The 10,815-nt window shown below is 37.1% G+C and overlaps 1 protein-coding gene across 1 annotated transcript in view; it reads left to right on the forward strand.

The window, feature by feature from the left end:
• Positions 1-8,871, forward strand: part of LOC122183428 (aminopeptidase O-like) — a 45,139-nt gene extending 36,268 nt beyond the window's left edge. Inside the window, exon 4 of the mRNA XM_042877324.1 lies at positions 8,743-8,871. Within this exon, the coding sequence (XP_042733258.1) occupies positions 8,743-8,871 (129 nt within the window). The remainder of the gene's footprint in view (positions 1-8,742) is intronic.
• The last annotated feature ends 1,944 nt before the right edge of the window (positions 8,872-10,815 follow it).

The following is a 10,815-nucleotide window of genomic DNA, read 5'->3' on the forward strand; positions in this document are numbered from 1 at the left end:
GGGAAGGGAAGGGAAGGGAAGGGAAGGGAAGGGAAGGGAAGGGAAGGAGAGAGAGAAGGAGAGGAGAGGAGAGGAGAGGAAAAAATCCAGCTCCTGAATAACTCTAATGGTGTGCAAATCTTGTCTCAAGCCATTTAAATTCTTGCACTTCTTCAAACTAAAAATATGGAAGTCAGAATGCAGTTTGGAAAAGTTCAGGTCCAGCAAGTTTTGACTAGGATTTATTTTTAGAGTTAGTTTTAATGCTCCTATATAGACTTTTGGAGCAGAAAATCTGGCAGCTGGATCCTTACTAATAACCATGGCATCTTTTTAAATAGCACTGGACATAACAAGTATGTCATACAACACTCATCCACTTGATGTTTTAATGCTCATCCACAGATCTCTTAAGGGATTTTTTTTCTCAGTGGCAATTGTCTTTCACAACAGTTTTAAATAAAATCTCATCTGTATTTTTCAAATCAAGAATGAAAAGTAATGGGATATGTTTTTTCCATACCACATTCGTTGCCATATGACCTGAGTAGCTTCCATGAGTACATTAAGCAGTGAACTAACTTCTATTATGTTGTTTGTTATCTCACCCTCTTTCTGTGGAGAGAGCTGTGTGCAATGGTGTATTCTGCTTCAGAAAGGCTTTTTGGAAGGGAGAAAGGACTATTTTTTAATTTATTTTATTTAATATGAATCTAAGTGCATGCTGATATGCGTTTGTACTATAACAGGTGAAATAGAAAAACTTGTTATGTGTCTGGAGTGGGAAGTGGTAGTGACCTGCATGTAGTTCACAGTGCAGTTCTAGATCTCATTAGAAGTTCAGTCCCCAATCCTTCCCTCTTCAAGAAGTTAGCACATTTTGTTTTGAAAGTTTGGGATGCAGGCTGTTTCTTGTCATCCTTGGTTGGCCTTGAGATGTGGCAGCCTCCTTGGGGTAGTGGACAAAGGCTGCAGAGGCTGTGTGAGGGAATTCAAGGGAAATGATGTAGAAGTTGGGAAACCAATGTGATGGGCAAGTGGTGACCCATGGTGCTGGTGCAGTGTCCACAACCAGTTATTTTCTGAAGTGCCAAAGGCTTATTTTTGAGATGCTGAGGTAATTTGTCAGAGAAGTGGTGATTACAGAATGTGATTGCTTTCAGACATGATGAATGAATTCTCCCAGACAAAGGAAGATTTTGCCATGGCCATTGTGAGGGGTTGGTTAAAAAAAGAATCCAAGAGGATTGTGGTAGTGGATCAGTCTCTCCACCTTGGTCAAAGGAGATTGTTTAATTACTTCATGCTATTCATACAGCTCTTCTAAGTCCCCAGCGTCACCTGCATAGACTTAGGATTAGATTACACCTGTTGCAGTTACATCAGTTTTAAGGTCTTCAGTTAGGAGTGGTTTTCTGAAGCCTGAGTCCAATCTAGTTGATTATATTAATAGCTAATAAAAGAAAAAACAACCAAAATAAAAACCAGCACTAAGAATGATGTGCTGGATAAACCAGGATGCATAGGGTGTACTGGATGCAAAATGCATCAGAACCAGTTTTTAGGTCAGATGAAAATACTGCTTGCTGACATCTGGAAATGCAGTTGATTAATAGATGCTAAAAGATAAATTACATATGTAAGTGTGAATCCACTTATCACTTATTGTAAAATTTAGGAAAACAAATGAACAAAAAAAAAAAAGAAGTATTAATTCTTATAAATTCCAAGAGTAAATAGTCAAGCAATGAAAGTGCAGTTCTCCGTCTGTGTTTTCAACCTTTTGTCCAGAGAGTGAGGCTTGTGACATTATTAGTGCTTTATGATGAACTTTAGACAGTCCCCCTTGTGAAGCAGTGTCATGTCCTACAGTCATGGGTTAAGTGGCATTGATACAGTTTTCTTCAGCAGCAGCCAGACTGATGAAAGGTTACAGAAGTAAGCAGGTACATCCTCTTCTCTTTCTAGGTTATTTCTCTGAACAGTAAAGCCAGGAGCAGAATGTGCTGAAGGCAGTGAGCAGCAGAGATGGTGAGGTGCATTGGAACAGATGATGTGTAGCCCATTAAGCTTAAAAGGGAATTATTATACTCAAGAGTAAAGTTATGATGAAATATTTATTTGTGAAAGCTTAGTTTGAGGAAAAGCGCTGTGTAACCTGACTGGACCTGCAGCAGAAGCCACCTGGTTTTCATTTTGCTGTCTCAGCAGTGTGTTGGATCACAAAGACTTAATCATTTTTGACATTTCAGTGTGTTTATATTAGATTGCAGTGTTTATATTTTTTTGTAAGTGAATTCTCTCTTTGTTATGGAAATTATGGGAAAATATTTTGAATTCTAGCTTAAGAAAAATAAACTGTTAATGGAGTGTTAGCAATGATTGGCCTTTTAAACATTTCTGGTAGCAAGTAACCAGAATATCAGGCAAAGAACACGAAACAGTTTAAAGATGGTGATTCCTGTATTTAAAATCAGCTTAAAATCTTGATGAAGTGAAATCCTCGCATTCTTGCATACCCACATTTTACCTGTCTGCTATTCATTTAATGCTCCTTCACAAATATTCTTCATTGAGAATGAAGAAGCTTGATATATAAGCACAAAACAGTTTGGTGGGAATTACACGGTGAGGTCTGTACATGCACGGTGTCAAAATCTCATTTTAAATCTCACAGGGCAGAAAAATGTGTGAATATGTAGAAGTTTAAGCACATAAGAGAGACCTAGAGCCTTTTCAAATTGAGTGTCCATTATTCTTAGACAAGCACAGCATCGTTTATGCAAATGTTACATGATAAATGAATGCTAATTTCAGGCAGATTTTTGAGAAGATGTTTCAGTGGCACAGCCACGTTGGTAAGGTGCTTTTACATCAACTTCTCTTTCATAAATGCTAAATAGATCATTTAGGATAAGTTTCTCAAGGTCAGTGTCGATTTAGTCATCTGACTTGTGTTCTGATGTGCTGTTCTGTTGCACGCTATTCTTCGGGATTTGTGTGCCTTATTCAGCAATGCTCCAACAGTTTGTGTGGCCAGAATAAATCAAAGCTGTATATTTGAGCAGGTACTGTCCTTAGAATGATGTGTAACATAGATGTTCTGCTTCTAAAAACAAATCCTTAATTTTGATGGTACAAAGGGAAAAGTAACTGGCAACTCAGTGTAAGCCCTGTTATTTATTAAAGAAGTTATTCTCGGTATCATTTTTATGTCCTACTTCTATGAAGCAGGTGATACCAGGCCTCTTAAACGTCCTGTAATCAGCATTTTTAAAGCACACTTCATAGGATTTTCTATTTGTGATAAAACCTTACTAAAATTCATGGTTAGTCTTATTGTTCATAGAATATATGTCATTTGCCAAGCACTGTAAGAACTCCCTGAGCAGAGACAGACCAAACTTCCACATATTGGGAATACATTTCTGAGAACTGCAGTTCTGTAGTAGAATACAGTGTGTTACAGTTATTTGTCTTGTTTTTAAATATAGTGAAGTCTACTTATTTTTCATAAGCATTCAAAGGGAAGCTGATTTTTCAAGAAGAGGAAAGTTACAAACAAACTGACCTAAATAAAGTTAAGTGATACAGTCTGCTTCACTGTTTGCTTCCGAAATTTTGTAAGCCTCTGTATGGATGTGTTTTATTTTGCCAACCAGTTCAAAGCATTTTTTTGCTGGCTGCAGATTACTTTTTTTTTTCCTGCATTTTCAACTGCAGTCCAATTCTCTCAGACTTAGAATCTTTTAAATACAGCGTATCACACTTTGCTAGTTAACAGCTGTTGAGTGTAAATGTTTTCATTAAATTCATGTTACTTGATCTGAGTACATTCTAGCCCAAGGAGTTGGAGGGGAAGAAGGGTAAAGCCTTGCTTTCACATAAAAGATGGTCACCATGCAGATGAAAACGTTGTCTCAAGAACTTTGTTTGAGATAAACAGTGATAAAGACTACCTAAAAATGTTGCTGAGTAAATAGTGTTATCTTGAATTTTCAAGATACTAATCTATTGGATGTTTTGAGAGAAGGGAGATCTTTTTTACCAAATCGTTTTGTTCAACAGCAACCCAGAGAAAGCAGCCCTAAAGGCAAACTGTATGGAAAGTTTAAAAAGCAAGATTCGTGTGGAGATTCTTTTGATTGATTCAGAATATTGGTGCAGAGATGGCCTGGCTCTATAAATCCTGTCTGCTAAACCAGTAGTAGTGCTTTCTTATCGACAGTTAATGAGGAAATTCTGTCTGAAGGGAGCTATTCACTATTGAATGCTGGGGTGGGGTTTCTTTCTTTTTCTCTTAGGAGAGGGCTGAGAAGGAATTCAGTTTGACCTTGGAAAGTCTTGTAAAAATGTAAATGAAAAGACATCTCATATTTTGAGGCGACTACCTTCTTCCAGAGAAATGCTGCAGAAATCTGTTGTGTCCTGGAGACTTGAAACTTTCCTGTAAAATTTTTAAAGGTCAAATGTAGTAATTCTGTTTTGAGCCTCATGCATGTTGTACTTCAGCCAGCATTTTCCAGTGTACAGTAGTGTTGTTTTTTTTTTTAATTATTTATTTACTTTCCCTCCTGTTTTTGGTCAGTAAACAGTTCCTTGCTGTGGTTACACAGACAAATATAGCTGAGAACACTTTTCTGGGAGAAGAGTCTCCTCATGCATTTCTTAGCCATTTTTGGGAAGAATTTATCTATCTGTGCATGTGAGAAAGGGAGGCAGTAGCTGTAAATCGAAGTGACATCATATGTATTATTCTCATTGATCCGCTTTTAGACTAGAGCCAGGATAAAAGGAAATGGCATCAGGGAGGAAGTATGCTCATTTAGGCACAGATCCCAGTGTGATAATGGAGTAATAATAGAAATCACGCCACTGTCAATCAGTTGCTGCATTAGTCGCAGGCACATTTCCCTTTGGAGGAGGCTTTCAATGACTTCATTCAAGTGCAGACTGGAGCAAATGGAATATTCAGCATACCAGCTGTACTACTTCAGTGATTTGTGTCCTGGCTTAGGGCTGCCGTGTGAGCGCTGGTCCTGTGGATGCTCAAGTAGATATATCTGTGTCATATTTTACGGCTGTGAAAGGTCAGTAGTCAAATATTTCAGTGTCATTTTTCTGGTATAAAGGGTGAATCTAGCATTTATTGCATTTGTTAATGTAGAATTGATAAATACACTCCTTCACGTGGGTGGTCTTCTGGGACCAGAGGATGATGACCTTTGTGCCTGCAATATCATGCCTTTGCAGTGACAAGACTTGTTTCTCTTGTGCTTTTTGCAGGTTAGGGATGCAGGATTCAACAAACTCACATTTTTGTTCCAATATTTTTTGTAGGGACCATTTCAAAACTGCCTTGAGTTACTCTTGACTAGAATAATAGTTTAAGTATCTTGTATTTTATTCATATGGGTGTACTAAGTATGCTATTTCTTAATTTCTGAATATTTAGTATACATTGAATTCCAGCCCCAAGCAGGATGCTGCTTGAATGTCTGAGTTACAGTTCCAGTTTGGTAACATTTACACTGATTCTTACATCTTACATCTGTTTTGATACTCCATACCATTTTGGTAGGGTTTGGTGTTTTTTTTGGCTCTTTTTTTTTTTTTTTTTTTTTTTTTGGTGGTGGTGGTTTTTGTGGGTTTTATTTTTTTGTTTGCTTGTTTGTTTTTTTTCAGAGGCAGGAGCCTCAATATTCAAACTTTAAAACCTCTACATCAGATAACTCCAGGGAAGTCAGGGACAGACAGCTGTTTGGTGGGAAGACAAAGTGAAACCCTTTCAAAAGATTGAAGGAGAGGCTTAAGGACAAGGTAAAGCATGCAGTGTTGGAATACAGCTTTGTAGTGGGGATGATGGTTAATTATATGTGACATGACAGAAAACCTCTGGTGTGCTTGATCCCAAGACATTAATTTATTCCTTCTTTGTAGCGTCAGTACTCACAGCTGGGGGAGGGGAAACCCTGGGAAAAAAATGTGATTTCCGTGCAGCAGCCTCAGGTTGTGGCCAGGGCTATCTGTTTTGCAATATAAACAGATGGTGTAGCATTTGTAGTCGTCATGAATGCTGTTTCTTGATATTTGCCTCATTTCCTGGTGGAAGGGATCTACTTTAACAATCACATACATTTGGGCATTTGGACTGAGTATTCCCATGCAGTTTAAAGTGTTTATTTTTTTTTTTTTTTTTTTAATCTTTTAAAGAAAAAACAAAGAACAGAGATGGAAATTTTGTGTCTGGTGTGTTATGGCTGTTTTTGAAATTTTTTCATCGTAGGAAGAGATTTCACACAGTGAAATTTATACTGTTGTATTTTGCTGTATCTTTATATAATTTTTACATACGTTAGATATTCAAGATGCATTTGCCATAATGCCATAAATGAAAATGGCTTCATAATATCCAAAACAAATTAACTTGTTTTCTCTAGGATTTATGCTTTAGTGATGCTTAACAGCAAGGACCTCTCTGTATTAAGCGTAGGACAAACAATTGAAAAATCTGTGTGCACCCCAAACAATTTTCAAAATGCAAAAAAAGAGAAGTAACAGGTGGATGGGACAAATAAGGATGGTGGTAAGGAAAATGAAAAGTAATGGAACGAAACTTCAGATGTAACTTTGTGAAGTTATCTACAACCTTTGAAAATTTGCTTTGGAGACAAAATGTAAGAGCTGCACCCACTAGTGCCAGTTCAGTTACAGGTCTGACAGCTCTTCTGCTGGTGCCCACACCCACTCTCTCCATGTTTGCTAACTCTTAACTTGGACTTCAGTTAAACCATGGGCTACAGACTTGTGTGTGAAGTTTTGTCTCGGACGCCTAGAAGGTGAAAAAATAACTGAAACTGTAGTCTCGGGAGTTTTTGCTCTGCAGTCTCACGTTCAGGAGAGGTAGGAGTTTGATTTGTAATTCTGAAAATTCCTCACCCATAATGCAGGAGTAGACAGAGGTAAATTAAGGACATGGCTGATGCTTTGCTGCTTTGCTTTTGTTGGCTTATTCTATATTCTGTATGTTATCTTAGACAATAGCTGTCTGTTGCTGAATCTCTAATGCAATTATATTGAGGATATGTAATACTTTGTATATCCTCTAGCACATGTATATGTATATATGTATTCAAACAGCTATTCTACAGTTTCTAAAATTAAGTATTTTGCACCATTATCTTAGCAGGCAGATCTTTCTAAATAAGAAGTTACTTTTCCATGTGTGGTGTTCTGCAACATTTCAAATTTTATTAGTGTTCAGAATGAATTAAGTCTCCAAGCAGAATCGATTCCCAGAAGCTTTCCCAGTTTTGTTTTTTAATGTACCTCCCCATCCTTTCCAGGCAGCTACTTTTGGACCATACAATGCACATTCAACTTGGCACTTTAGGGGGTTGTTCTAAGATTGAAATAGTCAGTATTTGTAAGCAGCTGATGGTTTTTATCCATTCTGTTTTGTTAGCAGGCATGATTATCACTCAGAAAATGTTCCAGTAAGAGCCAGTAAGATGTAGAATTTTTTCAGTCCCTAAGATACAGCTTAAATAATAAAATAAATGGAATGGAAACTAATCTTAAATCCTAGAGCCTTCCTGTCTGCCTTATTCTGATTCAGTACTAATGCTAAATTACGTCAGACTAAGAGGGAAGAAAATGTCATGTGGCTTTGTTGCTAATTATGATAATTTAGATACAACGAGGTGTGACAAGAGCATCTCCAAGTGGCATAAAATTAGAAGCAGAGTTAAAATAACAGAATTTTTTTGCTCATTAGTCTGCCTGGAGGATATTAGAAGTAAAGCAGTATTGATTTCTTTTTCTGTGCAAAGGCTTCAATACTTCCTGCCTTCCCCTTAGAATTCTGGTGCCCATCAAAACTGGATGAATAGTGGAAAATCTTTGGGGCATATGACATACTTTTGATGGATCATTCTGAACCCTGAATTTCCAATAAATGTTTCCTGGCAGCTGGTGTAATTTCTTGCTGAGATTTGTTTGAATTATTTATTTGTTCATCCAGTAAGCCTTTTAAACTGAGCACTTAAGCGCTTGCTACATCAGACTATTAGTGTTTTTTGTTTTTTTAAGCTGCATTAGATTCAACTTTAAAACTAGTCAGGCAACTGTTGTGTATACACATATGTACACATATACTATGTGTGTACTACGTACTAGTGTGTACTATGGTCATAACATTCACGTCATGTTTTCCATGTGGTGGATAGCTCCTGACTCTTTGTGCTAGAATGTGCCTCAAAATGTGATGTTTTAGCATTGTTTTATGGGTCACTCATTTGTGTCAGGTTCATTAAATATATTGAGCAACTGCTCATGTAGCAGCTAGAAGTGCCACGATTATACAATCTGGTTGATTCCTGAAATGGTATAGTATAAATTATTCTCTTATTTTATTCCTTCCAAGCCCAAACAAAATGCAATTACCTAGCATATGTATTCCATAACAATCTTGGTTTAATAGGCTATGATTATGTCTCAGTTAGATAAACATAGTTTAGACCTGATCTAACTATGTAATAATAAAATATGTGGAAAATACGTCTTAATTGGGCCCCATACACAGCCTTTCAGAATACAGATGCATAAAACCTGAGTTTTTTCAGGAATCAGCTGTAACTTCTATCCATATTTCATGCATGCTGGAAGTACAGAGACTGTTGCAGTCTTGTTCTCTTTGACTTGTCTGTTTAATTGCTCAGTAAGTAGACCTCTGTTCACACACAGCATTTGTTTTTGTTTTAGCTGCTCCCAGACCAGCTGGTCTTACTTCTGGAGTATCTCCTGGAAGAGAAGACACTGTGTCCTAGAACACTACAGCGCTTAGAGAAGACATACCAGCTCCGTGACCAGGATGCTGAGGTAAATCACTAAAAAAAGTCTCTTATAAAATAATTCATTGCATTGTTGACTGTGAATAATGATGATCCACTAAGAGCCAGGTTCATTCAAGTTGTATATTCCAGGACTAAGTATTAAATTGCACGTGTTGAATTCCTGTTGCATTTCCAGATGCCTTAATTGTCCACTGCTTTTGTCTGTGTGTCAGGAGTAGGTCCAGATGTGCTTGGATGCTGTAGTAGTAGGAGAAAATGCAACATAGATGTCATATACTATTGTATATGTACTTTAGGCAACATGTTCACTCAAGTGCTACGTTTCACACTATTATGGTGAGTACGTATTAGATCTTAGCACATCTTAGTCCTCTGCGTAGTCTTCCAGGTGCAGCTGTGTCTGTTGCAGTCTAAAGTTGAGCTTCCATGTGGCTGGCCCCTTTTGTTCCTCTATGGGCACTTCCAAGCCTCACTTGCGATTTTGAAGACTGTGCTTTCCAGAGCTTTTAAGAATGAATCAGTTCTGTGTGGTTGCATGTAGTGTTAACAGTCACTGGGGAAAATACAATTTTATGTAATAGCGTAAATGTGCCTCCGTCATGACAGACACACATCAGGCTGGTATCTGTTCCAAAGAACTTAATGTCTTAGAAGGTTTGGGAGCAAACCTGTACATTCTTCTTACTGCATGCAGTTCTGGCCACTTTGTGGTGTCTCAAGTTGGGAGAACTGTGAAAATTAAGACTACAAAACTTGCTGCTGAAAACTCCTTGAAATTAGTGCCTATTTGTATCAAGTTTTCAGGAGGGGAGACAGGAAGATGAATTCAGTCATGGAAATAAAGGATGTATATCAAATGTTTAGATTTACATGTGTGTGTGTGTGTGTGTGTGTTTGTACCTTTTTTTAAAAGATTAGTTATGAAAGACCATGTAATCAAACTAATATGTAATGAGGGAGCTCAGTAAATAACATGGCTTTCAACTCTTCTTAATTAAAAACTACTGTGAAGACTATGGAGAGTTAATGTGCATAACTTACTCTGTTTTAATTGGAATTTTATGGCAATATTTAAAATTGAAGAAGAGAGCAAAATCCTTGTTACTCTTACAGTGAAACTGCTGACTAGATATTTATAAACATTTCAATCTGAATGTTATTGTCAAGATTTATTAAACAGAGGTCTAGCTTTTTCTCAGAAAAAAAGGCAACATTTCAACTGTTTACTGTAACTTCTTTTATTGATACAAGTTTCCAAATGCCAGACTTGTTTTTAATTAGTACTTGAAGCAACGTTTCTATTTATAGGTATTATAATATATTTTAAACTCATCTGAATACCAGTGAAATGTTAGGGGTTCTACAATGGGAAGAGAAATAAATAGGGAGGTAGATCAAAGCAATAGCTGTGGTGTTGCTGCTTCCTGCCAGTGAATTCTTAGAACCTTAGGCCTCAAGCTTGAGCTTCTCAAGTTTTTCCTTTCTCTCTACTTTCATACTTACTTTCTTCTTTGCAGTGTCACATAAAAGTACAGAAAGTCTCTCTAAGATTTTTTTCTTCTATTAAAAAAAAATAATAATAAATTCAACCTTGGCAAAAGGAGTACAATCTTCGCTTCATTTTATGAAGTGAAGTCAAAGGCTTAGCAGATCTTCAAAGGTACAACTGAGGTAACATTACCATTAGCATTTTACCAGTCATCAGATCACAGGCAGCTACAGTCCTTTAAAGGAGATGTTAGCTTTCACACTCTTATGTAGCTGAGAGAAGAGCCATTCATGCCTGTTGCTCCTGTATGTCACAGGGGATTTTTCCTTTAAGGACCCTAATGACCCAGAGACAAAGAACTGCAGACCACACTAATAGCTTTTTTTGTCTAAATTTGGTTTGTGAAGACACTTTTAGTTACAATGATTCGACTGTGTTACTGAAGTTCAAATGCTGTTAGTACCTGGACATCAGAAATAGATACAAACATTT

Source organism: Lagopus leucura, unplaced genomic scaffold (genome assembly GCF_019238085.1).
Source record: "Lagopus leucura isolate 7727_CA_CO unplaced genomic scaffold, USGS_WTPT01 Super-Scaffold_100018, whole genome shotgun sequence".
NCBI classification, from domain to species: Eukaryota; Metazoa; Chordata; class Aves; order Galliformes; family Phasianidae; genus Lagopus; species Lagopus leucura.